The sequence below is a fragment of the Astatotilapia calliptera genome, chromosome 18 (genome assembly GCF_900246225.1).
Source record: "Astatotilapia calliptera chromosome 18, fAstCal1.2, whole genome shotgun sequence".
Lineage (NCBI taxonomy): Eukaryota > Metazoa > Chordata > Actinopteri > Cichliformes > Cichlidae > Astatotilapia > Astatotilapia calliptera.
In genome coordinates this window covers 18,558,915-18,586,733 of record NC_039319.1, presented here as the reverse complement: position 1 = coordinate 18,586,733, position 27,819 = coordinate 18,558,915, and the positions used below count along the sequence as shown (strand labels likewise).

The window sequence follows — 27,819 nt, the reverse complement described above, 5'->3', positions numbered from 1 at the left end:
GACCTGTTTGTTTTAAATCTTCACCTTGTCACACACTCCGGTTCAGTCTAACTGTCTCGCATAAGTGACCTCACCGGGCGCAAGCTTCTCAGTATCGGGTCATCAGCCATGATGCAGCGGGCATTGTTCAGCCGGGGCGCCCTGCTCGCCCAGCAGACATCAGCGGCCCTCGAAGGTCCGCTGGCCGCGAGGAGCGCGCCAGTGCTGCTGCGCCAGGACCGCTCCATGTCCTCCGTCACTATACCGCCGCCGGCATGCATGCTGCGACCACTGGAGGTGCCTCTTCGTTACCTGTTCGGACCGGGACCGTCGAACGTTCCTCCACGCATCTTAGCTGCAGGGTCCAGACCAATAATTGGTCATCTGCACCCAGAAATGTATGAGGTAAGTGCTTTTTGTTTGAGTTAATTTATACTGGAAATTCAAATTATTTTTATCTGGGAAATAGGAACGGCTTCCTAATGTGGTGAATCTGGACTAGCTCTGTAAGTTTGTGACCAGTGGATATTTTTGTTTTCCATCTTTGCTTTGGCAAGGCCTAATCATCATTTTTACCACTAAAATTGCTTTATTAGATTGAAATTTTTGATTTTAAGTTGTTTTTGGCACACAAATAACTCAGACCAAAAATTCTTCTCTGTCTTTTTTTCATGTTAAAATTTATTTTTAAAAACAACAACAACAAAAGACCAAATGTATCCTTAGGACATAAGCTTGTGCGTAATTACGCACAGCCCACCTGAGCGTCAACAGTGACCATTCCTGACAAATTAAACTTGAAATTATTTCCAATTTTCACTTCGTGTCACAGATCATGAATGACATCAAGAAAGGAATCCAGTATGCCTTTCAGACAGAGAACAACATGACTATAGCTATGAGCGGCTCCGGGCACGCGGCTATGGAGTGTGCGGTATTCAACACGGTGGAGCCCGGAGAGAGCGTGCTCATAGCCATCAACGGGATCTGGGGAGAGCGCGTTGCAGAAATTGCAGAGAGGATGGGTAAGCGTTTACGCACAGGTTTACGCACACTTAATAAGTACACTACATTGATACCGATTGTTTAACTATTAGCCAATTTATGTATTTATTCAGTAGCTTACAGAGAATATGTTTTTATCTGTAGGTGCCAATGTACAAAGAATGGTAAAAACGCCTGGAGGATATTTCACCAATACGGAAATTGAGCAGGTATTTAAAGATATTGTTGAAGGAGAAATTATTACTATAAAATAAAATAAAAATATCCGCCCGAGCCCATGATGCTAAAGGTGAGATTTTTAATCCTTACATATTGTTCAAGTCTTTTCTTTCTGCCCTAACTTTGATGAATATACCTAAAGCGAGTATTGTAAAATGTCAGTGTTGGTCAAATAAAGGAAAACGTTGGTTTTAGGGAATCTTGAAATTGTGAAACTGTACTTGCCAAGTGTGTGTGTTTCATGTCTGTGTGCACAAAGACACAAAAAATACACGTCTGTCTGTATTTTTGTATGGGCCAGTGGTGACAGAGTTAAAGGTTGACCATGACACTGTCCTCTGACACTGTCACCAGAATTGTCCTGCTGGTCTGTGAAGGATCGTGGAGGGGATCTCAAAACAGTGAAGTAGTAAAAACAAGCTTTGCAGTATTCAGTGATATTTTGTGCACAATTGGAAAAAAAACCTAGAGTGGTCAGAGGGTGAATTTAGACATGGTGCCTTGACACAAGATTTAAAATAGGGTGGTTAGCACTGTTGCCCCACAGAAAAAAAGATTCCTGGTTTAAATCCTGGCTGGGGTGCATGTTGCATGGTCTCCTTGGTATTCTGGGATACTCCTGCAGTCCAAAGACATCAATGTTAGGTTAACTGGTGACTCTACACTGGCCATAAGTATATGAGGTATTTGTTATAATGAATAGTTAAAGTGTAACTTTCAGTTCAAAGCACTTTGAGTGGACAGTAAGACAAACTCTAAATAATGGAAAATATGTTACATTTACACCTGCAAGCATGCCACCCATGATTATTAAAATCTATTTATTCTGCCCTAAGTGAGATTAGAACAGAGACCAAGACCAAAATAGGCCTGAAGGGCATCATGAGATAATAAAGGCACCTGAGCTGCCATTTCAGAGAGTGTGTGAACACATGTGCAGGTCCCACGCACTCCTGTCACTGCTGTGAACAAACAGACTAGTTTGTAATAAGCACATTTTGTGTTCAAAGTTTTAATTAATGTTAAATGAATATTGTTAATATTCATTGTTATGGTATTATATAATATATGGTAGTGATTGAGATTTTTTAATCATATAGCAGTGATGAGTGTTGTAATGGTTATAAAGAGTTGTATAAGAAATCCTAGCATTTCAGGATGTTCTTACCATAGTCACTTTCAATAAAATATATTCAAATCATTATGGCTGTTAGTGTCTTCATGCCTTAGAGAAATGGTATTATGTGATAGTAGATGTTTTTTTCTACAAAAAAGGGTGCTATAAAACTTCTGAAACATTAACTAAGGTTTAATCATCTATTTATGTCAGACAGGCTATCGATACATCCTAAATAGAGCTGTACTTTAAAATTTTGTATATTATGAGGGAAAGCCTGGCGTGGCTGAAACAAATCTGTGAAGGCATGAAATTTGAACAGTATGTAAGGGTTAAGTTGGGTAAATCACTAAGATTCACTTACACCATGCACACATGATTAAATTTGTCTTCACATCTCGCCGTAGGCCATAAAAAAGCACAAGCCTGTCCTGTTTTTCCTCACACACGGGGAGTCCTCTGCTGGTCTGTGTCACCCAGTTGATGGCATTGGAGACATCTGCAGAAAGTGAGCCTCCCACCACATCAGTCTAAAACAGCGCATAACAGATTATAGTGTCATATTTCTCACTCCTCATTGTTACATCTCGCGCAGACATGACTGCCTTTTCCTGGTCGACACAGTCGCTTCACTCGGTGCGGCACCAATCTTTATGGACAAGCAAAGTAAGGCGGTGATGAAAGATCAACTTCCTCTCCTACCATCAGATGCGCCTGTGTGGGATTTAATCCGTCTTTTATTGTGTTTCCAGATATCGATATCCTCTACTCTGGTTCTCAAAAGGCTCTGAATGCACCTCCTGGTACAGCACCCATCTCTTTTAATGACAGAGCATGGTAAGGAGGGAGACGGTGGAGTGGTTATGCATGCATCTTATCCTAAATTGTTACAAATATTTAAAATAAAAAACACACAAAAAAGCAAAAAGTAGTTCAGGCAATGCTATCTCCTCTGCACAGCCACAAGATGTTTAACAGGAAAACAAAACCAGTCTCCTACCTCTTTGATATGACACATCTGTCCAACTACTGGGGCTGCGATGGCAAACCAGCAAGGGTGTAAGTCCACAGCAGATAACTGATTACAAGCTGATTGTTGGTAGTTCCAAATACCCTCTAAACTTTAGTTTAAAGTTAAATGTTGCAGGAAAACTCCTAGAATGAGAAAAAAAAATTCAAAAATATTATTCAAGCTACTAAACCTTGAATTGTAAAAGTGTCATTGTGTCATGTGGCTTTTAGATACCACCACACCGGTCCAGTGTCTGGATTCTTCGCCCTGAGAGAGAGTCTGGCCATTCTTGCTGAGAGGGTAAAGGGATATTTCCCAACTTCTTCAGTCACATTTCTGAACAAAAAATCTGTAATTTCTAGATACTGTTATTCTTTGTATACAACACAGATTTCCAAAAAGGTTTCGGAAACTATGCAAAGTACAAATAAAAACAGAATGCAATGATTTACAGTATCATAAAGCCATTTTTCATTCACAGCAGAACACAGAAAACATATCAAGTGTTTAAACTGACAAAATGGACCATTTTATGAAAAGAGGGTAATTTTTTAATTTGATGGCAGCAACATGTCTCAACAAAATTGGGATAGGGTACTGTTTATCACTGTGTAGCATCCCTTCTTTTAAAAGCCGCCTATAAGCGTCTGACAACTAAAGAGACCAAGAGGAAGGCTGCCCCATTTTTGTCTAATATCATATTCTAGCTCCTCGACCGTCCTGGCTCTTCTTTGTCATGTCTTTTGTTTCATGATGTTTAGTCACAAGTCTGGACTGCAGGGCTCTGCTAATATGAAGCCATGGAAACATATGTTGCTCTCTAAGATGCTCTTTTTATACCCAATCATGTTACTGATCTGTTGCCAATTAATGCACAGTGCCCCAGCTTTTTGAGAACTGAGGATGTGAGTTGTCTTTTGAAATTATCTAACTGAAAAGTATGTTATACAGTCAGTATTTTAGTGAGTGAACTGCCTTCTCTTTTATGTTTGTGCTAACTAATGGAGTAAATTATGTGAGGCAAAATGTGCATGCTTCCTTTGGTAGTTACATGATCTTTTAGACTCCAGGCATCTGAGTGATCCCAGTCAAACAAAATAAATGTTATAATCGTTGTCTGTTTAGTAACCTCTGAGTTGGTATTACTGACAGGAACACTATCAATGATCAAGTCCCTACCCTTTTAGTTATTTATTTCTAAACACAATAAATCTTTGTCTCCCTCTAGGGGCTGGAGGAGTCCTGGAAGAAGCACAAGGAGGTAGCAGCCTACCTGTACAGAGGACTGGAGGATCTGGGCCTCAAGCTATTCGTCCCCGAAAGAGTGAGACAGAAATGCAAGAAAATAGCATCATGGTGCCATGAAAACATAGATACACAGAGAGAATAAAGGGGATATTTACATGAAACAAAATAATAGAGACAAACAAAACAACACTGTACAACTTAGCTTTATATTTGTGTTGCTTTTAAACTCACTGGAGCAGTTTTCCTTGTGTTGCGACGAAAGCCATTTTTTATATGTGTCCTGCAGGATTTGAGGCTTCCCTCCGTCACCACCATTGCTATCCCTGAAGGCTACGACTGGAGGGAGATGCTGACATATATCATGAAACATCACCACATGGAGATGACAGGAGGACTGGGCCCTTCCATTGGCATGGTGAGTTAATTTTACAGTCATTATTGGTGGTAACTAATTCTGATGTGTAGTAGTAGTTTCAGGGCGTTCTAGCTTTTCAGCTTCCTGTCCTGTTGTCCTTTTCTCTTAAATTAACATGCATATCTTGTCTTGAATCAAACTAATCCAGACAAACAAAGATATAATGTTTAAGGACCATTTCCAGGTACTGTGTGACAGGTTTAATTACAATGGCTTTTTAACAACAGCAAAGTCATCACTTTGGTGTCTGAGCAGCTTTCTGAATCATCCTGCTGAATTGCTGCAGAGTATACTCATGTAATGTGCTTTCCATCTCTCATTTAATTAGGTGATGAGGATTGGATTGATGGGATACAACTGTGAGAAGACTAATGCTGACATGGCACTGCACGCCCTGGCAGATGCTCTGAAAAACTGCAAAAAAAGCAAGCCTTAAGAGCTTATATTCCTAAACCACTGACTATGTACTAATTCATTAGGGAATTTAAAGAAAAGAACACTCAGTGTCCGTATGAAGGACAGTTGGAACTGTGCATACATTTTGGGAATGCTTTTATGACTACAGGGATTTTAGAAAAACACAGTTTTTTCTTGTATAAGTAGGCTAATGATGAAATAAATAAACAGATATTATTGGGCCCATGGTGAGTGCACTGAAAATGTCAATAAAGTGAGCTTTATTTTATCAAACACCTGTTCTGCATGGTATGCTCTGGAGAGAAGAGGAATGACAGCTGGACTGGTGTGACAGAGGAGGACGCTAGGGACAGGATGAGGTGGATTCAAATGATCCGTTGTGGCGACCCCTAAAGGGAGCAGACGAAAGAAGAAAAAGAAGGGAGTACTTCTCTGTGCATACTACGTTTCCCAGGATGCCTTGCGTAAATCTACATCATTCTGCGTCAACACCGCGCTGTGCGTGGAGTGACGTTTCTGTAGTACTGGCTAAGTTTGGCTGTTCCGAAACCGACTGTAGCCTCCTTAATTAATGGCCTGTCCTGTCAATAACACGGGTAGGTTATTTTTTTATTTTTATTTTAAATTGAAAAAACAACAACAACAACATTTTAACAGTTTAATACTGGTAGTATTATTCTCAATCGTCATCAGCTCCTGTAAGCACAAGCTAACTGTGCTGACTTTTAATGTTACTTATAAAGGATCAGACGTTTATAAGGGTAGTATCTTTGTTTTCGTGTCATTCGAACTCTCTTTGCACTTTAACTCAAGCCAACTGCACAGTTATTTTTCTATCTTTAACTTAACCAAGCTAACTTCAAAGTTAGCCTCGTTAACAGTAAACAAACTACCACCGGAAGGACCGAGCTGCTCCTGTGACGGTCCTGCGAGGACAAGTCCTCAGTTTTATCTTTCATATCAACAGCGTTTAGATTTAAGGTTTCGATTTACATGAGAGGTTGTTGTAAAACGAAGACCTTCGTTTGCAGCAACATTACGCCACCTAGTGCAGGGCTCTAGACTTTTTTCTTAGGTGCACCAGCACAAATGTGAGGTGCATCCAAATTTTTCAACCGAATCTCTTAACCCCACAGTTTTACATGTTCACTTGAAAAAAATTCTGTCCATACAGACAATATTGATTTGTAATTCTTTATTTGGAGCACAGTTCTACCAGAAAGATAAGTTACTGAAAAAGTGCTTGTGCTTAAGTGCTTTGGCACTCTTTGGCAATATTGTAGGCAATGTCAAACGTAATCATCATCTCGGACTCCTCTGAAGGCCTGTTTGCTGCTGCCTGCTGCAAAAAGGCATGGGGAGAGGGGACACTTGGGTAGTGCATTTATCACATCATATAATGTGTTTTCAGGATACACTGTGCGTTTTTAGCGTTTCGATTTGGAACGTATTAGCAGGACTGCCATGGTCTTTCCAAACTCATGACAGTAAAAGCAGTTCATCATGTTGTCAGCTTTACTGTATCTTAGCCAGGGAAACGGGTCAAACCACTCTCTTTGAAATACACTACATATACACTTTCCCCCTTTTACTTTCAGTGGGGTCTGGCTCGGAGTCGATCGTATGTGGCTCACTATCTGATGCCGTCTCCAGACCAGTGTTAGGCATAACCTGAGAGGTTGATGGTTCCGTGTCAGAGCACTGGCTGTGAATTTCACATGGATCGGGCCTTAACTTAATAAAAAAGTTATAAATCGTTCTTTTCTCATTACCCACAGCTACATCCACAGCCTAGGCTCTTTACTAGGACTGGGTATTGTCAATGATTTATATAATCAGTACGATTCGATTCAATTTTGACTCTGACTGGTTTAGACCACGATATGGGCAAAATGTGTGTCTGACCACACAGAGACTTTCACAGTTTAGGATACTTTTCTTTTTTCTTTTTTTATTTGAACGGCTGGTCGCACCGGTTGGACCTAGGATTTTTTTTTTAGTTGCACCATTGAGAAATTAGGTCGCATGTGCAACCAAATTGGTCACACTCTAGAGCCCTGAGCATCCAAAATTGCTTCAGTTATCTCTCTCTTTTTCTTCCTGTGGGACACCACTTCTGCCTTCTTGCCCTCCATCATTAAACCAAATGAGCCGGTCACGCAGGGCTTTGGTTTGACCAGCGATGTAGCATATTCAGAGAAGATTCATCATGCACTTTCAAAGTCTTGTCACAGGACAGCGCAACTGTAGTGTAGGATGCAGTGTGATTTTTTTTATTTTTTATTTTTTTTTTTTTTTTAATTATTATCATTATTATCATTATTATTATTGAAGGCTCGTTCCTCCTGGATGGAAATATATAAATGTGTTTTAAAAGCTAATAAGGCTCCCTGACTGCATTAGTGCCCTTTTATTTTCTATGACAACAGCAAAGCATTGGACAAAGAGGTGGATTTTTTTGTTTTGTTTTGTTTTGTTTTGTTTTGTCTTGTCTTGTTTTTGTTTTTTTTACTAAAATTTCAGCTGAGCAGCACGGTGGCATGGTGGTTAGCACTGTTGCCTCACAGCAAGAAGGTCCTGAGTTCAATTCCACCATCAGGCCGGGGTCTGGAGTTTGCATGTTCTCCCCGGGTACTCCGGCTTCCTCCCACCGTCCAAAGACATGCAGCTTGTGGGGATAGGTTAATTGGATAATCCAAATTGCCACTAGGTGTGAATGTGCGAGTGAATGTGAGTGTGAATTGTTGTCTGTCCCTGTGTGTTGGCCCTGCGACAGACTGGCGACCTGTCCAGGGTGTACCCCGCCTTTCGCCCTATGACAGCTGGGATAGGCTCCAGCGCCCCCCGCGACCCTGAAAAGGATAAGCGGAAGCGAATGGATGGAAAATTTCAGCTTCAAGAACCACCTCCTACATATAAGATTCAGTAACAGAAATCCCACAAGAAACTACTAAGGAACAGTGAGGCATAAACCCTTTACGAGAGCAGCTCCCAAATGTGGGTCACTGCTCGACCTGGATACCTCACTGTGACCTGACCTGCAGGTCTGGAGGCATTTTCGCAGGAGTGGCTCAACGAGGCCAAAGAGAATTACGCAGCAGAGCTGACCTTTAGTGCGCTGAGACGCAGCAGTGCAGCGAAGATCTGAAATAACTTTGAGGTCCTGCACACAGCTGAACGGTAAATATTTTGCAGTTTAGATGCGAGTGCTGACCATGTGTGCACAATCAAGCATGCGCTGATTAATGCATGTGGAGTTCTTTGCTCTAATGTGAGACTAAATGAATACAGCACATTTGAATCAAGATCTGTATTCAGTGCATCATTACGGCCCTATTGTTGATTACTATTGATTACATTGTTGATTACTAGCCCAGACACTGGGTTTGTTTTCGGTCATTATCTTGCTGTAGGCACATACTAGGCACATACCAAAGGGCACTGCAGAATGCTGTGGTAGCTGTTTGGGTTCAGGGTGCCTCTTACTCTGTACAAGTCACCGACCTTGGATCCAACAAAACAGCCCCAGACCATCACACTTCCTCCTCCATGTTTGACAGTTGATGCCACACACTGTGGAACCATCCTTTTGCCTACTCGAAGCTGTACAAAGATCCTGTGTGATGAAGCAAAGGTTCCAAATTTTGATTCATCAGTCCATAATACCTTCTTCCAGTCTTCAGTACTCCAATAGCGGTGTTTCATGGCCCAGGCAAGTCCCTTTGTTTTATTCTGGCATCTTAGCAATGGCTTTCTTGCTGCAACTCGTTCTCTCAAACCTGCAGTTGAAATTCATAACGGTTGTGAACAACAGGGTTGGGACCAGAGTAGATGAACTGGATGGACAACCAACTTTGTCAAGTCAGCATTTGGCTTAAGTCACTTTGCTATGTCATTAAAAAACAACATCATACAGACTGTGTCCACTAAACTAAAATCAACACTAATACCCGTTAAATGTAAATTTTAAAGGGTACTTACAAAAGTCAGTCCACCTTTACAACAAATTCAAAGAAAAAAAAAGTTGCCTTAAACCACAATTATGAACCAGTATGCACGATTGCAGCTATACACACATATGGAAGGAGACACTACATAAATATTTGTCTCAGATTGCAAAGGCAAATCACGAGAAAAACAAAAGATATCACTCTGGGTGCAGAAGTGGACCCATGAGGCACGTGTGCTGCATTTTCTGCACGTTTTAAATGGTGCCGTTGAAATCCACCAAGTGAACAGGTGAAAAAACACGGAGCTGGTAAAACATAAGATCAGCTGTGAAACTATATAAGGGACTGGTAAATTTTAGAAACCAGAGAGACAAGTGGAGAAGAATCAAAGGTGTTTAAGTTGGAACACTGAGGGCAGCTAAACGGGTTCTTCAGTTCACTTAACAGAGTCTGTAGCATGGGTGTGAAGATAAATTAAATTCTATTGTTTAGGAGGAGCACTAACTCTAGCTGTGTTTTCAAATTGACGTTGCTTTAAAATAACACGTTAAATGCCTGTTGCGTTGCCGTATTTTTCTCGCACCTCTAAGGGAGGACCTAAGACACCAAGCAAGAATAATAAGAGAGGGCGTGTAGGTAAATAAAGTGATTTCGTTCAGAGACTGGTTTAACATTCATTTCTCAGAATGGGCACAGTGGTACCCCAGCCACCACTTCTTGTCTCTAATGGAAAAATAGTGAATTTCTTTTGATGTGTTTACTGTTTCGCTCTCGTAGCGTGCAGCCTTAGTTGACTTTCTTCCACGCTCAGCCCTTTCCCTATGATGATACACCTCAGCTGCACTTTTAGAAGAAGATGACCTTCAAGGCTTTCTGTCCACAAAACCAGTAGGATGTCGTTTAGCTTGTTGAAAGGACATATTTTATCAAATTCCATGACCTGTTTTCTTTTTCTTTTTTTCTCCACTAAATCCTACTGAGTAGTTTAGGTACTTAAACCTGACCAGACTCACACTGCAAACTCAAAGGAAAAACAGAACTTAAAGCAGAAAGCTCCTCTATGCTTTGGCTCAGGAATTGACCTTCTTCACATTGAAGTGTCCCTGTGTGACACGTGAATGGCTCATATTGTAAGGTGCTTCGAGGTTTTAGTGAGATTGGAAATTTCCATTTACCATCTTGTTTGACTTGCCTCTGCTTTATCCAGAATGCCAATGAAAGGGACCAGATTATGTTCTCATATTGTGTTATTCATAAATGCAGCTTCACTTATTTCCAAATCATCAAAACCTTTTTTGCAGTTTATTTTACTTGATTGAGAGGTAGTGTTTTAAAATGAATTTTTATATTATTGGATCACATCACATTGTTCAATTCCTCAAATTGAAATAGCCAGTAATGGTGAAGTTTATCTTGTGATAAACTATGAGACTTTTGATTTGGTAATGTGGTACTGGAAAGTATCGTTAGTTTAAAGAAAAACTTTTTTTTTTCCACCAGGAATATTGCTTTCAGATAATTAACAGCACTATGCATGCTACCTTACTGCCACGCTTTCATTCCCTGTTGTGTAATTTCAATAGAACATGCATGTTTCTGCATAATAATTGTTGCTTAGCTGGTTTCAGGTTGTTTTGTAGGTAATGTTCCTCCAGCAGTATTGTGTTGTCCATGGATTCTTCCACTGGTTTCACCTGGTTGTAAATACCCTAAGGTATCAGAAGATGGTGGTAAACTTTAATTCTCAAAGCTCAAATAAAGAGGTGTTGTAACATCTAAAACATGGCTGAACATCACAAAGAAAATGGGAAACGGTGAGTTTATGGAAAAAGCAGCTTTGCTGTAATGCCAGAGATTTGTAGTGCGCTCGAGTCACCATGAAGAGTTCCACTATGCAGCGGATATTCCCCTTCACAAACTGGCACATTTACACTCCAGTCATTTGCCTTAAAATCATCATTTTATTATTACAGCTTAAAAAGCTGTGACATTGTAAAGAGTTGGAAAATAAGGGTTACAGTTAATAAAATAATTAACAGATGTCTCCTCCTTCCTATGTGGTGACTACAATAATTTTGCTTACAGTGCATCCAGAAAGTATTTACAGCACTTCACTTATTCTACATTTTATCAAGTTACAGCCTTTTTACAACATGGATTAAATCCAGTGTTCAAAATTCTACCCGGAAAAAAAATGTGGAGAAAAAAAAAAGTTAGCTTGAGCCCCTTTGCCAGTAATTACAGCCTCAAGTCTCTGAGCTTGATGCTACAAGCTTGGCACACCTACTGTTGGGGAGTTTCTCCAATTATTCTTTGCAAAACCTCTCAGGCTCTCTCTCTCTCTCTCTCGCTCTCGCTCTCGCTCTCTCTCTCTCTCTCTCTCTCCATACAGATAGATAGATAGATAGATAGATAGATAGATAGATAGATATAGTTTTGTTTTCTTTACCCAGTCATGTTTGTTGGCGGTTTGCTTGGAGACAATGCATGCCATGTACATCATGCTTCCTAAAATTGATTAAGAGTAATTTGTGGATATTATCAGTCTCAGTAAATCTTAATTTGTTTTTAATGCTTTGTTCCACTGCATTGAATGACGTGACAAATTTAGCTCATCTTTTTTTGCTTGGGAACATTTCTCTCTGGTAAAGTCTGCCTGTCCAAGTATCTGGCTCTCTATTATACCCATTTCTCTAAATGTGACATATTTTCCTGGGATTTAGCCTCAGACTTCTTTTTCTTGCTACAAAATCTCCACATTTGTTGAAACTGGCCAAAAAGCTCCTTCTTTTAAAGCCATTTTGGATGGAAGCTACTGTTTGGCATGTAGTGTTGTGTTTTCCTTCTTCTGGTTCCCTAAAAATAGATGTATGCAAGTTTGAACGTTCCTGTCGGAGGTTTTTTCCCTGCCTCTAAATGGTCTTTGAGTCTGCACGTAGTTAAACAAAGAGCGTGGGTTATTTTACTTAACAAAGTGTGTGCAGTTTGCTTTTATCTCTGCCCATCTGATACACAAAAACGTGTTCTGTGCTTGACTTTCTGACTGTTTTTTTTAAGTAATAAGAAAAAATTCTAGTGGAAGTTTAAAGAGTTTAAAAATCCTAATCTTTTTGATTAAAGAGAGCTTCTGTTAAATATATTTGGTATTAAACATTATCATGCCATGACATTTTTCTTTTAACTGAAGATGGTTCAGATTTTAAGTCTATCTGCCCAAGGAGCAAATCAAACAAATCCAGTTTGAATCCTTCAGAAAATGATTCTGTTACATGATTACATGATGAAGCTTCTTTTTTCTTTTCTTTTTTTATAGTAATGCTGCGTAATTTGTTTGTTTGTGTCTTGTGCTTTATCTTTTTAACCATCAGTGGAGCTGAACCCCACCCTCCTCCCTCTGGAATGGCTTCTGGGCACCTGGGAGTGTGATGAACCAGGAGAGGGCTCCTTCCCCACCATAAAACCTTTCCGTTACACAGAGACGCTGCATTTCAGTCATGTAGGACAACCAGTCATCAACTTCATGTAGGTTATATGAAGAAGTGGCAAATCAAGTAATAACAGATATTTATAGATTGGAACATTTAGTCAATATAACTGCAAGGTCACTGGCTGTTCTGCACGTCAGAATATCTTACGAGTGAACTGTGTGACTTTGAGTTCAGTGTTTCAAGAGAACAGACTCATAAATTATGCTTAAGTTTAACACGCTGGAAAATGTCTTTTGTGTAAGTTTTAAGTTTGTGTATTTCATTTAAATTCAACTGGAATAAAATTAATAAAATCTGCCGATAACAAGAGCTCGTCACCGGACGTCACATGATCTCCCACTGATGTCGTGTTTTACAGGTTCAATGCATTTCATGCCGAGTCTAAGAAGCCCCTGCACAGAGAGTGCGGGTTTGTTCGAATGCAGCCGGGGACTAACAGAGTGGCCTTCATCATTGCACAGAACTCAGGTGAAATTCACGTCATTGTATTCACTTTTTTTTTTTTCATCAGATTGGACTCTGGTTCAGTTGTAAAGGTCATGTGATGTGATGAGTCCCGATGTACCTTTTGTAAATGTGCATCAGCCTCGCTCGTCATCACCAGTAACCACCAGTAACAGCCTGTAGGCCCTACAGCCTGATGGGGTGTTGTCGTCACAGGATTTTGAAACTGATACCATTGATGTGTCCACCAGGAGGCTGAGGGGTAACACTGGTCTCAGCACTGGTGGCCACCAGTATTTTTAAATGAAGGTGAACTGACAAAATGTTTAAAAATGTTATTACAGTGCTGGTAATTTTCTTTTTTTGCTCTGGATAAATCCTCTTTAGGGGACCAAAAGTGTCTCTCAGTGCAAAAAACAACACAATAATGTCTGGATTGCGTTTGGCTGGCTTTTCCTGATATTCAAGCTTACAGGGCCGAGTAAATGTGTTTTACTCATCTGTGTTTTCCTGCTATGACATTCAATAACCACAGGAAAGAAAACTATTTCAAACAGTATTTTTTCAAAGCTTACTGCAGTGATAAAAAGCTTTTATTAGATCACATTTGTGGCAAATTAATTATTTTTTTCCAGTGATTTACCCTTCTTTCAATACCCACACGATACCCCTTGTGTCGTCTGCTGCAGGTCTGGTGGAAATCGAGGAGGGAGAGCTGACAGGGCAGCAGCTGAGCCTGCAGTCCCTGCAACTAGCCCGAACCTCTTTTGCAAAAGAGCCTTACGTAAAGCAGGTAAAGCTAATCCCGAGTCTGCAAGACGCACTCACTGAGCTGCAGAAATAAGAGGATTAAATATGACACTTGGCCATCAAACCTCTTGTGATCAATAAAGTGACTCCTGCTCGCTTTCCCCTCTTTAGATTTGCAGAGTGTTTCAGCTCCGGTCTGACGGGAAGCTGGAGCAGACAGTTTCTATGGCAACAGACAACCAGCCCCTGATGCAGCACTTGCGCATCACCTACCGTCGATCGTCTTGAGCAAGCAGGAGGGCTTCTCATGCACTGAAATAAGTTTCCAGATATAAAAATATATCTGGAAACACTCGATCAATAATTCCAGCTGTGCAAGAAAAACATAAACAAATCTACAGAGATATACCTCTATACTGTTATGTGGTAAAAAGGCTGTGGTATAACCTGTTGAACTGAAATAATCAAACTTAATCTTAACCACTAGTTAAACATCACAGACAATATCAGGATGTTCATGGTGTATATTTAATCTGTAAAGCTATTTCAATGTGAAGATAATAGAAGTACTATATGTGACTGTCACTGCACTATCATAAAATTGTAAGCTAAAGCAGCTGGAGACATTGCACTGTCCTTTGAATGTGGGCTTCAGGGGTTTTTTCTTTTACTGAGTGGCACTATGTAGAAAAAAAAGGACTATTTAAGGCCACTGTTTTCACATATGTGCTCACAGACATCCATGTCTGCGTGGGGGGAGCTTCGTGTGCTGGATAAATTAAATTACTCATTTTGTCTTTGCTTGTTTGAGTCTATTAATGCGTTTCTGTCCTGATGGATGATACAAATCTGATTAGCGTGTGTTAATGCACTGCAACACACAACATCGGCGCTGGAAACACGAGAAGACACTGCAGGCTGACACACGATGACTGTTACAGCCATGGTTTTTAAATAGAAAGCGCCATATAATGTAAACACAGAGCTAAGATTGTGGAGCACCTTGAGGAACAGTTAAAGCTCTGATGTCTTTAGTTGCGTGATATTATAAATCCTCGTGTAAAATTCTATTTTTCACTCCGTTTTCTTGCCTTTGTAAGAAGAGGGACAAATTGGGTAAAGGAAGCGACTAATTCCCTGCAACAAAGGGGTCCTGTTAACACTTTTTCCACCAGTTGTCTGCCTCAGGTTTTCAAAATTATCTAAGCCGCTTCTTTTTAACCAAATCCAACTCTTCCTCAATGACCCAGGCAGCAATAAACACCCTCACCTCGTCACCCTACAGGGCTGTTCTTTACCACCTCGTATTCCTCACAGCAAGGGTAAGGATGAGCCTGTTATAACAAAAGCATCACAAAAGTCCCGTCTGTGAAGGTTGAAGTTTATTATAGGTTTCATAAAAACTTTTAGACACATTTATAAGTTCACACTTAAAGTGACACCCATCACACACAATCATCCTAAACAGCTGCTGTAGTGGCGTCCTCATACTGCAGTGGTTTGAAATACAAGTCATTAAATAAAAAAATAAAATCATAAATAGACTATTTACAAATCTAAAAGGAAATCAGTGTCCACAAAAATATGCACATTCAGTATATATATATATATATATATATATATTACCATTCCTCGAGTTCTTTGGCCAAAAATGAGCGCAATGAGATCCAACGTTTCTCTTCATTATTTTTAAATGGATCATATTTGTAAAGAGACTCTTTGTGCTTTGGTGAAGTACAATAGAGTTACTCCATGAAGTGTAAACAGTTGAATCCACCTGACATTACTCTTGAGGCGTGAACTCACTTTTTCCAGACTCAAACCTCACAACAGGACCCAGCCAGCTGAGCGTCAGTTTCATCACAAACACAGTTTTCGCCTCTTTAAGTGTGAATATTCTGAGAAACACCACATTAAAACGTCTGAGTGTTTGTCTCTGGAGTATGAACAGCCTCACGTTACAACACTGGAGAAGCCTTGCTTACTACACCGGTTAAAGCAGTAAGATAATACATAGAGGCGGAGTGATATGCCCTTAAATGTCACGGTGACTACTCTTTGGATGAAGGGTAACCACTTCACGGGCTCTGCCGACACTGAGAGAACACAAACATTTGTTGGTCAAACATTTGCTGATGGCCATACACAGCAACTGAAATCTACCGGCAGGCTCAATCCCCATCAATCACAGCGACCCTCTCCACTCCAGCTTTTTATTGACAAGTCTGAGATTTTAATCCCACACATGACACCCCCACCGTCCCACCTCCCACACGCTGTTCGTTCACGGCTCCTTCATGATGTAGACATACATCGTCGTGAGGAAGCACTTGAGGGACTCAAAGGCAGAGGACAGCCAGTTTTCTTCAGGGCAAAAATCCTTTTTCACCACACATTTTGTGATCTCCACCTTAACAAAATGAGATAAAAGGGATATTTAAAAACAAACAAACAAACTTGTTAAATTTCTTGAAGTATAAATATTAAAAGGGAAACTTTGTGCTTCCATTTATTTTCTGATATATAAAAAATTTTACACATACACTTTCAGAATGCACTGCAGCAATGGTGGACACTCATATTGAACAGGAGGTGTTTGTGCAAGTAATTCCTATGAGCCAAAAAGCATCAGATGCTTTGCACACTCCATTTCAGATGAGGGTTTTTTTTTCCTACTCTTGAATCTGTATGATGTCACTGATAGCAGACTTTTGCATCAGGTCTGGCTAGTCACAATTGGGAACAGCCAATCATAAGAAAGGAAGAGAATTAGAACTGAGGAGCTACTACGAGAACTGATCTAAGGTCAGTAAGGATTATTTTTGAACTGTGAATCATGCAAAACTACCCTGGTACAGTCCACGAATAGACATAGGAGCTGGAAAAGAGCAGACTAGATGCATTTTAGAGAAGAACAGAGTTTTTAGTACTTAAAAATCACACTTAATGTGTGATTAAATTGCAGTTATTGGAATTACCTTTAAAATCATAAACAATGCTGCGCCGTGCTACCTCATTGAACTCCTTAGTCCACATAACCCTAGGGGAGCTCTAAGATCATCAGGACAATTACTCTTAGTGCAGCCTAGATCCCAGCTAAAGACCAGAGGTGACCGTGCTTTTGCCCTGGCAGCCCCGAGCCTCTGGAACAATCTTCCTGCTGCTATCCGCGCCTCTGATTCCATCTATTCATTTAAATCTCAGTTAAAAACTGTTTGACCGAGCGTTTTCAGTTAGTGCACATTCCCTATATTATTTTACCCTTATGTTATCTTCTACTAATGTTCCACTGTATAAAAACTCCCACCTTATATTTATGAATACTCAGTAATTGTATCCTCTAAACTATGCTCTAATGTTTTATTTCTTACTTTGTACTTTTTTTGGGGGGGGGTACTCTCTTAGAGCCTTTTGTCTTCTATGTTTTAACTTTGTTGTGAAGCACTTTGGTGTACCTTCGGTTTTAAATGTACTATATAAATAAAGTTGCATTGTATTGTTACAAATAAAATTAACTGTTTAAATGAAATTTCATATTTTATTTTCCCCAGTATGTGAGGATCTCAGTATTTTAATTCTAGTCTATAGATGTCATTAGTATTACAGTTTTTGTTTTCTACCTGAATTTGTGAGTCTGAAAGAAAGAAGTTGTAAAATTAATGTTACTGAGGAAATCAAATGAGTTAAATGTCATAATGCCTTTTTACTAGTGGCATTTCTTATTGCAATCTGTTGTCTCTTTTGTCAGTCCACTAAGAGTAAAAATACTGTCTGACTCGGAAGATGCACAGACACACATACACTAAAGTAAAATAAAACAGAGTTTGAATATTATTTAAATCAAGCATGAGAATGATCCACTTTACAGCAGAAACTTTTCATCAAATCATCCAGCAGGAAGCCAGAGTAAGCAAATAGCATCCCCATATCTCAGACTGCTGAAAGACGACTGAAAGCTGACGGAGCTTCATGGACAATCAGCATGTTTGTCATGCACAAAGCAGTGCATCAAATTCAAATCCCCACCCCACCCCTGCACACACACACACAAAACTAGCAAATGCAAATCGCTGTTGTATCTCAAATGTCAACTTTTTATGCATTTCATGTTTGCCCAAAATTTTGCTGAGGCAGAAACTTACCCATCCTCCCCGTCGCTTCAGCCAGGGAACCAGGAATTTGCGGACAAACTGTCCCAGACTGTCCACTAAGATGTGCACTGTAGCCGGATGGCCTTGTCTGACACAGTCCACTGCCAGGGCTCCAGCTACCGCAAACATGGACACCACCTTACCCCATGTTATGCCTACAGGAAAAAAAACAGACACCAGTGGATTATGTTTAATTATTCTATATCTGTGTATCTGTGCTTCCACAGTTCAAGCTGATCTGGATTTTGTTTATCTGCAGCCACCGAAAATCAAACTGCCATCTTTACCCCACTATAAACATCCCCTCCCACACAAAGCAACACCCATCGCTTTCCAGCCTCATATTCTGTGACCTGACAGGAAGCACAGAGGGCAGTTGGTGCACCTTGTAAATATGAAAGTCAACAAACTGGTGTTAATGCTATCGATAAGGCCACGCCAGGCTGTAAAATAAACAGGTTTAGACTGCACTGCCACTGACGCAGTTTCAGATACGGGAAGGTCAACAGGTTCAAAACTGAACTGTGAATGGAGCAGAAGCAGCGGAGCTGAAAAAGACCAAGTATTTGTCCCGTTACCCAAGAGGCACCGACCTCAAAACAGTCCAATATGATAAATGACGGCATCCGGCCACTCCAGGCAAAGTTTCCAGTGCAACGAGGGATTGTTATAACGAACGTCATTGATGCAGTGCAGGGCTTAATGGCATTGGCCCCCTTTAGCCCTGCTTGCATTGTCATGGTTGCTCCTTAGAGCTGAGCCACAGCCTCTGAGTGTGGCTATTAAAGGATAGAGCTTAAATGAGATAACTGTCCGTGGAAGCTGTCAGAGCACGTCATGTCTCCCTCCCTACTGAGAAGCGGGCCAAGAATAGAGACAAGATTGCCGGGGATAAAGCTGGAGGAGAGGAGGGCGGAAAGAGAAAGAACAGAAGTGGGAGGCAGGTGAAGATGGATGGAGGAGAGATGAGCCGTGTTGATTTTACTGAAGGCGACCACAGAACAGATGACTGTTTCCAAAGGAAGATATGTAGATATGATCCACAGATGCCATATAAATGTCATTCCTTTATGTCCACCACAAAGTAATGACTAACTAAAAGCTTAAAGGGTGGTTTTAAAACAATCTCGAGACTGCAGGAAAAACACACATGCCTTTTTTTTTTTTTTCTTTATTTATAGTCAAGTTCCAACCCGTCCCAGAGGGCTGGGGCTGCCTGGGTTCACCAGTTTGTTGTTCTTGAGGAGGAATCCCACGCCGTTTCTAAAAACGATACCCTCGTGACGTCAAAAAGAGCAGACATTTATCCAGAACACAAGCATGAAAATGTCATTAACCAAGTCTGTGTTTGATCTTTCCTGGTCCCGCGTCAAAGTTTTACCAGACTCTCTAATCTATTCCCGAGGCGCATACAGAGGACATAAAGTCACTCTTTATTTGGATCCTTCAAAATGTCTTTCCTTCTTTGGACGGTTTACAAAACACATCTGTTGTCAAGACAACATAAATAAAAGAATTTTTTTAAAAAAAGGCACAAGACCAAGACCAGCATGATCGACTTCACCCAAATAGACTCAACTAGAATTTAACCAACAGGCTTTTTGACACATTTGTTCTGCAATGTTGTCACTAGATTAGCACAAATCACTCCTAGCCAGGAATAACAGGAAGAACCACTTGGGCTGTTTATCCAGAGGTAACAACTGTGAATCAAGTAAGAAATTCCACATTCAAGCCAGAGCCAGCTGCTGTTGTCCTAAGCCATCTTCTCCTTGGTTTTAATCTAATGAACCACAGGAATAGCTGACTGTTAGGTATTTTAGTACCATGGTAGCATTTACTGGATATTGTTTTATAGTGACATTATACAGGAAAACTCTGTCATTCAATAAGGCCCCTTTGTTTTAGTTATTTTTCTCTTTGACCCAAGAATTGATGTGTGAGAATCACAGGCTGGTACAAGGTTGAAATACCACAGAGATCACTCCCTCAGCTACATTAGTTTCTTAATCTTTTAGACGCCTGTTGAAGGCCAAATGGTTTGTTTCAGATTTCACTAATGTAAGAACTCTTCGTTTTGTGCCTTGAAAATATGTCGCTGAGATAATCACAATTATAGCTGAACTGATAAACTACACAAAGGATGCTTCTTCACCCATGGGCAGGAAGACGCTGCCTTATCTTGGTCTGTACTGGTTTAAACTGATAAATCTGCTGTCTCATGAATTTTACCCTCTATATAAACTGTTGTACTTGTGAATAAAGTTGAGTCAATTTGGGAAGACAACCTGAAGCAGTCTCTGTTTTCTTGTTCTCCCAAGCTGCTCCCGAGCTCGTACTAACACGCTGAATGGCATGCTTGAATATTACTTGAGAATATATTTGACTGTGTTACAGACTAAGGGACATTCTCTGCTGATAGACGTCCACGCCTCGAAGGAAGTCGATCCACGGATTAGGCCCTGGAAACCGTTTCCTTCACTGACCATATGTTTTTATTAAATAAACAAGTACATCAGAAAGGGAGAGCTGAGGCAGAGCAGTTTGGTGACAATCTTGGACACATGCAGAGGAAGGATAGTGGATATACTGGGCAAAGGGTGTTGAACATGGAGCTGCCAGGCAGGAGGAAAAGGGCAAGACCGCAGAGAAGTTTCACAGATGGCACAGTGTTATTTACATGACTTAATATGGGAGAGGCTGTGACAGAGGAGGATGCTAGGGATAGGGTGAGATGGAGATGACCTGCTGTGGAGCCTCCACAGGAAGAGCAAGAAGAAGAATAGGTGCAAGGAAGAAGATGTTGCTAAGCTACATCAGCATAGATTGAGACAGGATGACATTTAGCAGAGGAAGCAGAGGATGTTTATCTGTTCCCAGCTCATTAACTTTGGAATAACTAACAAAGACTCAAAGTTCACTTTTTTTTTAAAAAAAAAAAAAAAAAACAAACAACTAGATCTTATCAAAAAAAAGAGTAAATAAACACAAATTAAAATAACAAAAACAACAAAAATATTTTCACCTATTGGCCAACTTATTTTAAAAATTTTGGCTGGTATCTCCTTACCTCAGTCAATGCACTCTGGACATTTATTCCTAGAACTGGGAAACACCCTTTAGACCCAAGTGGTTAACGCCCCATATCTTTGCTTAATTCTGACCAAAAAATCTTGGCAAAGGTCTTAGCGGGTTGATTAAAAGTAGTAATGGCGAAAATAATACATGCAGACCAATCTGGTTTTGTTCCAAACCGCTATGGTTCAGATAATATTAGGCGGCTGGTTAATTTGCAAAATTATGTTTATGATTCAGTACATCCAACAGTGGCCCTATCGCTGGATGCTGCTAAAGCTTTTGATTGTGTTGAGTGGGATTATCTGTTTAAGACATTAGAAAAGTTTGGTTTTGGTGACAATTTTATTAGGTTGATAAAGATATATGATTCGCCTTCAGCGCGAGTATTGACGAATGGGCTCATATCAGATCTATTTCTTTTACAGAGATCCACAAGACAAGGCTGTCCCCTTAGCCCCGGGCTTTTTGTTATTACTATAGAGCCTTTGGCACAAAAACAGAGAAATAATGTAAATATATTTGGAATTTTGATGGATAATAATCAACATAAGCTTCTATTATATGCAGATGATATGTAGTTACTTATGACACAGCCTGGGAAGTCTATTCCAGCCCTATTAGAATGTATAGAAAGCTTTACGCTGCTTTCAGGGTATCACGTCAACTGGGATAAATCAGAGGCAATGCCTATGTCAGGACACTGCCCTCATACTTTATTTAAACAGTGGGAGTTTCGGTGGTCCGTGAATGGTTTGAGGTATTTGGGGATACAAATTACCTTGGATTACACTAAGATGGTTCGAGCAAATATGGAGCCAATGTTTGAAAGAATAAAAATGGAATTTGGTAGATGGTCCAGGGTACGTCTCACAATATGGGGTAAAATTAGCTGTATTAAGATGATGACTGCACCCATGACCTTTTATATTTTATTACATATTCCAGATCTAGACTAAGATCTAGACTTTTTGATCCAGCAGTTTCTTTGGGGTAGCTCACCACATTGTTTAAGTATTAAGAAACTTCAAGCGAGTGCAAAACAAGGAGGTTTTTCATTGCTTAATTTCGAATGGTATTATTGGGTGATGAATGTGAAACAACTTAGAGCTTGGTTATCTACTGTTAAACCCATTTGGTCCCATATAGAGACGGAAGTTAATGGCGGTATTTCTCCTTGGAAGGAGCTGTTTGATACCAGTCATAAACTTACCCATCCTATAATTGCAAATGCGAAGACATTGTGGTGTAAATTACATAGGGCGGGTCGCTGGGACTTTATTAAATCTCCTTCGACAACCTTATGGAGTAATAAAAGAATTTTAATTGGAGGGACATCGGTTGACTGGTTACAGTGGCGTAAGGCAGGCATCATTTATGTATCAGATTTATTTGACTGTGGGACCAAATGTTTTTTAAGCTTTGATAAAATTGTGGAGTTATATAAGTTGCAGCATAATCAATTCTGAAGATAAGCTCAAATACATAGTTCATTATCGAAGTGGCTGAGAACCCCCTTGAGTTGTCCTGTGGGCAGCCCTGTGGAAGTCGTGCTCTCAAGATCATCCTTGGGTAAAGGTATCACTTCTAAGATTTATCATTTATTGCAAGAACGGTCAGCTGACCCGCTCCTTAAAGTTAAGGGCTACTGGGCCCAGGACATGGCATTGGACATATCCTTCAGTTGAACGGGATTCATGTTTTCAAAATGTTAATACTATGTATAAAGAAACAGGCAGTAGATTTATTCAACTTAAGATAATCCATAGGTGGCATCGAACACCGCAATAATTGTATAAATGGAACCTGGCCTCTACGGACGAATGTTGGAGATGTGATGGTCAAAATGCCTCGATTTTACATATCTTATGGAGCTGTTCGGCACTTCGGGATTGGTGGGAAAACATAATGGAGGTAATTTTCAGTGTTTTGAAAAGGAGATTTGGTATCTCACCAAAACTGTCCATACTTGGTATAACCACAGAACTTTCTGATGGAGGTTTTTCCAGTTATACAAAAAGATGGGTTATTCAGGCTCTTACTACGACCAAACAGGTCCTGCTAAGACATTGACGGAAAAAGAACCCCCTCCCTATGAAGAGTGGCTAATGACAATGGCTAAGTTGGCGTCTTACGAAAAAGTGACTTATGGTTTATTAGATAAATTGCATCAATATGATTGTATTTGGTCCATCTTCACAAGCTGGCTTTCTGTAACTTGAAGAACAGAGGAGTAATGACAGAGTGGTGGTGTGGGGATTGGTGTGCGAAGAAAGAATAGGATAACTTCCCTTTGTTTTTGTTTTTTGTTTGGTTTTTTTTGTTGTTGTTTTTCTGTTTGTTTTTGTTGTTGTTGTTTTTTAATTATTTATTTATGCATTTAAGTTCTGCTATTGAAGTTTAAAATGAAATAAATAAAAATTGTTGATGATAAAAAAAAAATTATGGCTGGTATCATCCCAGAACTCCACTGGTGTAGCCTGCAAATTTTTACATAAGGGTATTAAAGTAAGGCTGTGTCTATGTTAGACTGGATGTAATAATAATAATAATAATAATAATAATAATAATAATAATAATAATAATAATAATAAGAAGAAGAAGAAGAAGAAGAAGAAGAAGAAGAAGAATAACAACAACAACAACCACCAGATGAATTATTTGCCAAAAACAACACCTGAACTATGTGAGGACACAATTACAAGATTTACTCAGAGTTCAAAAATAAATAAATAAATAAATAAATAAATCACACCACCAAAGAGCACAGCTGGAGATTGTGATTTTCTTTGTGCACAACAGCAGTTGCTTCTGTATCAGTACAAAATTTAAGAACAAAAAAAAAAAAAAAAATCAAGAAAATGCAGACAAAATTAAGCACCAGAATTATGTTACATATCTTATAATTGGCTAAATGATTCTTCTTTCAGCTTTAGCCTTATTTGGAAGACTTCACCACAGCGGACAGATCAGCACACCTACATCTACACTCGATAACTATCCTGAAGGAACTCACCCAGGGATTTGTGTCTCCTAGATTTTGAATCGTCTTCGTTAGCACACTATGGAGTTAGCAGCTAGCTTTCTTAGACTAACAGTGACTACAATTCAACCTCATACAGCCATCCGGCCTTCATTCTATTTTCTTAAATGCCCATCCAACCAGACTCAAGCCTGTCCCGGCTGACAGCGGGTGAGAAGCATGCTACCCCTAACGTAACATACACATTGTAGGGTTACAGAAAGAAACCAGAAGCAACATGGAGGAAAACTCAAAGATAACCTAAGAACATGTAGGCTCAGGAAGGTCAAAACTCAGAAAAGCCAAAAACCAACTAGAGAATCTAAAATCTTTTCTTAGGCAACACCATTATCCCCTGCCGCTCTGCATTAATTTTCCTTCCTGTGCATCGTTTTGAGAGGCCCAAGATTGGACATGCTGGCTTACACTTTAACACTATGCTACATTAAGCCATCCATCCATTTTCTACTGCTTATCCAGTTCAGGTTACACCCTGTGCAGGTCGCCAATCTGTCACAGGACTACTCTATATTAATTAAAGAAAAATGTTTGAGTTCTCTTAGCAAGACACGACAACGCTACCAAGAAGCCCTTTTATGTTCAGCATCCACATCCCAAACTTGGGCTCAATTTAGTAAACTAATGTCTAAACATAGAAACTTGGATGTAAGACTAATTATGTGTTTCAGATAGAGTCTCACTCCACCTACATCTGATTCGCACCCACTCACTCTGAGCCGAATGAGCCTGGTGAAAGCTGCAGAGGTTCACAGTCAGTGCCTCCATAAGCAGTCAGCAGTGAAGGTCACTTCCTGTGCTCTTTTAATTTCTACTGCGATGCATCATCAACACTGAGCTTCATAACAGCCTTGTACCTGCTGAGAAAATCTCTGTTGCTACACCGATGAAGGCATCCGAAACCATGTTCTCCATGGCAACAGAAATGTTGAGCTGCCGCGCCACGTTCCTGTACAAACTGGGCTGTATACACTCCAGCTCATCGCCTAGGTAACAGAGGGAGAGCAGAAACAAAAAAAAAGAAAAGGAGAAAAGTCTGTTAGGAAGTGAATCTGAGCGAAGGAGATTAAAAACAGGTGAACGTGTACCACGTCACACATTTTAACCTGCTTGAATATTGAATTCAAACATTTCACGTGACAAGAGTTCCCTCAGATACCCGTGTGCTGAGAAAAGATAGATGTGAAGAGGAGGGCTGGACCGCTGCTGCCTGGTTTTGGTTCAAGCTCTTCTCACACATGCAGATATAATCCTCGACTCATCATTTGGTCTGAGCTCATCAGAGCTTCAAATGCTCAGTACAGGCTGTATAGACATGTGGAGTATAAGCCTAATGTGTTGCTTTAATATATTGCAAATGTAGCAAATACTCCAGACACAGGATCATAATGTAGGTGATCAGCAAATTCAGTCTCTAATCATTCGCAATTTTCTGGTTTCTTTACCATTCTCTGAAAGCAGGTGTAAATTCAATACAGCCGTTGCTACTTTCTGACATTTTATGGGCCAAACAAATAATCAATTAGTTGAGCAGCTAATCGGCAGATCGTGAAAATGGAATGCATGTTAGATTGCAAATGCATGAAATGTAATGTCAATCATTTCTGAGATGCTTAAACACAACATTTCCTTTCATTTTAAGTATGGTTGTTGGACAAGAAGAAGAAAAAACATCCCAAAGATACCCATTATCCTTTTTTTATGTCATGCTATTTTCATGACAGCACTAATAATGAAGCAAGGCAATCATAGTTCAGAGGTCATCGATAAGGTGGCATTTATGGAAACTTACCAAGACAGAGAAGCACCATAGACACTTCAGCCAGCGCTGTGTTTGAGGGAGAAAAATTGAGTTCAGTTTTAGACCATCCCAACCCGTTTTGGTTGAGCCTCGACAAGATGTAGTCTCTGCACAGCGCCTTAGACTGGGTCACCAGCTCCTTCTCGGTCAGTGATCGGTCAAACACATCCAGGACCTCTGCAGCAAACACTGAAGACCTGCGCAGGACCTCCATGTCCTCATGCAGGGTGAGGGGGATCTGTAAGTCAGAGAGCTTCTGACCCCTTCCAATCAGCTCAGAGTTCAGTGGTGAAGATAATATGGCAGCTGTGAGGAATAGGAGTAGATGAAAAGAGGTCAGATAAGAGGAAAACGAAGCAGGTGATTAAAAATCCCTGCTGCTACTACACACTTTTTTTTTTAATTCACAAGAATGGTGGGTGAGTGTATAAAGACATTTGGATTCTAAAACAGGAGCAGAAACTTACATAAGAATATGATGGAGGCGTTATTGTTGTGAGTCACATGGTGGGATAGTCAACTTATTGCTACACTTCTTGGATTATGCAACAACAAACGGCGATACCACAAAATGACTGAGGAAATATTTTGTTTCCCAGTCTCAATATAACACACACACACGCACGCACGCACAAACCCATCGAGCTTTTTTCACTGCAGTCACAACTTAACCCTAATTTTAAATCCCTGAACCGCTTTAACACGCGAGAAAAAGACCACGCTTACCATCAGCATATCCACATGATGACAAACACCTGCGCCTGATGTCGCAAACGCGATTTATCCGATTTATTAATTAGCAGACGTTTCAGAGCGAATCTCTGAGGTCTTTCAAACAAAGCTGGACTGTCAGAGCAAGCGCATAAAAACTCCTCCACTGTGCAGACAAACCGGCCCAGACAATCAAGCAAACAACGGGCGAAGTTCTGCTCTCATTTCCACGCAGCGGATAGTGGGTCCACTTGCTTCTCCGAGACGCACCGACGGAGGGGAGGGAGGGAGGCGGGTGGAGGACGCCTACCTGTTGTTCCACCTTGCCATTGGCGCGCGGTGGGTGTGCTCGTTTCAGAGCCGGGAAAAGCCCGGATAAGGAGTTTGACAGCCGCCGCCTCCCTCCCACCACAAGCAGCTTCTCACCCCGGCGGACAGAGGGAGACAATTCAACTGTAACTACTTTCATTCACAAATCTGAGGGGCGATTAGCTCGGCTTTAATAGAATAGCCAGTTCGTTTGAATTTCTTCTAATATTCAGCCTTCAACACACTGATGCAAATCACCATTATGCTGTGATTTGAGCACAGGTGTGACTCAGGAGACGATCACCTGCCAAAGTTTATGTAACTGTTCCTGAAGCCAGAATTGTGCCACTGTCAATCCCCTGCAGAGCTCCTTCACGCCGCTAGATGTCCCGCTCTGCTCGTGGGTGTTGTTTGGTAATATCTATGTAGATTTACTGCATTGCATCCTGATCTTTTTATTTATTTATCTATCTAAGATAATGAGATAAGATAGGATAACTCTTTATTGTCATTGCACTGTCATACTTAGTACAAATACAAAGAAATATTTGCTACAGTCATGGAACACAAAAGAAAAAACTCTTAATGTCTTTATATTTTCTGTCATCTATTCAGTCAAAGAAGACAAGATATTTTTTGTTGTTGTTGTTTTCTGCTGTGTGTGTGTGTGTGTGTGTGTGTGTGTGTG

The 27,819-nt window shown here is 40.3% G+C and overlaps 3 protein-coding genes across 4 annotated transcripts; 2 read left to right on the top strand and 1 right to left on the bottom strand.

Annotated features, from left to right (window-relative positions):
- The first annotated feature begins 25 nt into the window (after positions 1–25).
- agxtb (alanine--glyoxylate and serine--pyruvate aminotransferase b) lies at positions 26–5,685 on the top strand. Its single transcript, XM_026148693.1, has 11 exons — positions 26–384; positions 812–1,004; positions 1,129–1,193; positions 2,728–2,828; positions 2,916–2,986; positions 3,073–3,157; positions 3,281–3,379; positions 3,563–3,632; positions 4,561–4,656; positions 4,867–4,995; positions 5,324–5,685. Exons 1-11 carry the CDS (start codon positions 109–111, stop codon positions 5,429–5,431), a joined length of 1,293 nt encoding a protein of 430 aa, XP_026004478.1. The 5' UTR covers positions 26–108; the 3' UTR covers positions 5,432–5,685.
- Positions 5,686–5,751: 66 nt separating this feature from the next.
- On the top strand, positions 5,752–14,845 carry thap4 (THAP domain containing 4). The gene is made up of 5 exons (XM_026148696.1): positions 5,752–6,008; positions 12,731–12,884; positions 13,209–13,318; positions 13,984–14,087; positions 14,216–14,845. Exons 1-5 carry the CDS (start codon positions 5,984–5,986, stop codon positions 14,330–14,332), a joined length of 510 nt encoding a protein of 169 aa, XP_026004481.1. The 5' UTR covers positions 5,752–5,983; the 3' UTR covers positions 14,333–14,845.
- A 564-nt stretch (positions 14,846–15,409) lies between these two features.
- Positions 15,410–27,492, bottom strand: LOC113009973 (bcl-2-related ovarian killer protein homolog B-like). 2 transcript variants are annotated; one of them, XM_026148694.1, is made up of 5 exons: positions 26,838–27,492; positions 26,103–26,417; positions 25,168–25,296; positions 18,187–18,350; positions 15,410–16,454 (listed from the first exon to the last, which is right to left on the bottom strand). In XM_026148694.1, the coding sequence occupies exons 2-5, from the start codon at positions 26,323–26,325 to the stop codon at positions 16,329–16,331; spliced, it is 642 nt and encodes a 213-aa protein (XP_026004479.1). In that variant the 5' UTR covers positions 26,326–26,417; positions 26,838–27,492; the 3' UTR covers positions 15,410–16,328. The 2 variants fall into 2 exon arrangements, with proteins under 2 accessions (XP_026004479.1, XP_026004480.1); XM_026148695.1 differs by lacking the exon at positions 26,838–27,492 and adding an exon at positions 26,579–26,813.
- Between the last annotated feature and the right edge of the window lie 327 nt (positions 27,493–27,819).

Excerpts from the sequence above, each read along its gene's own strand:
- agxtb (XM_026148693.1), top strand. The coding sequence starts at position 109 with ATGATGCAGCGGGCATTGTTCAGCCGGGGCGCCCTGCTCGCCCAGCAG. Across the intron at positions 385-811 it reads TGCACCCAGAAATGTATGAG|ATCATGAATGACATCAAGAA; the intron begins GTAAGTGCTTTT and ends TTCGTGTCACAG. Across the intron at positions 4,996-5,323 it reads TGGGCCCTTCCATTGGCATG|GTGATGAGGATTGGATTGAT; the intron begins GTGAGTTAATTT and ends TCATTTAATTAG.
- LOC113009973 (XM_026148694.1), bottom strand. The coding sequence starts at position 26,325 with ATGGAGGTCCTGCGCAGGTCTTCAGTGTTTGCTGCAGAGGTCCTGGAT. Across the intron at positions 25,297-26,102 it reads TATGGTGCTTCTCTGTCTTG|GCGATGAGCTGGAGTGTATA; the intron begins GTAAGTTTCCAT and ends TCTGTTACCTAG. Across the intron at positions 16,455-18,186 it reads TGAAGCGACGGGGAGGATGG|GTGGAGATCACAAAATGTGT; the intron begins GTAAGTTTCTGC and ends CATTTTGTTAAG.
- thap4 (XM_026148696.1), top strand. The coding sequence starts at position 5,984 with ATGGCCTGTCCTGTCAATAACACGG. Across the intron at positions 6,009-12,730 it reads CTGTCCTGTCAATAACACGG|TGGAGCTGAACCCCACCCTC; the intron begins GTAGGTTATTTT and ends TTTAACCATCAG. Across the intron at positions 14,088-14,215 it reads AAGAGCCTTACGTAAAGCAG|ATTTGCAGAGTGTTTCAGCT; the intron begins GTAAAGCTAATC and ends TCCCCTCTTTAG.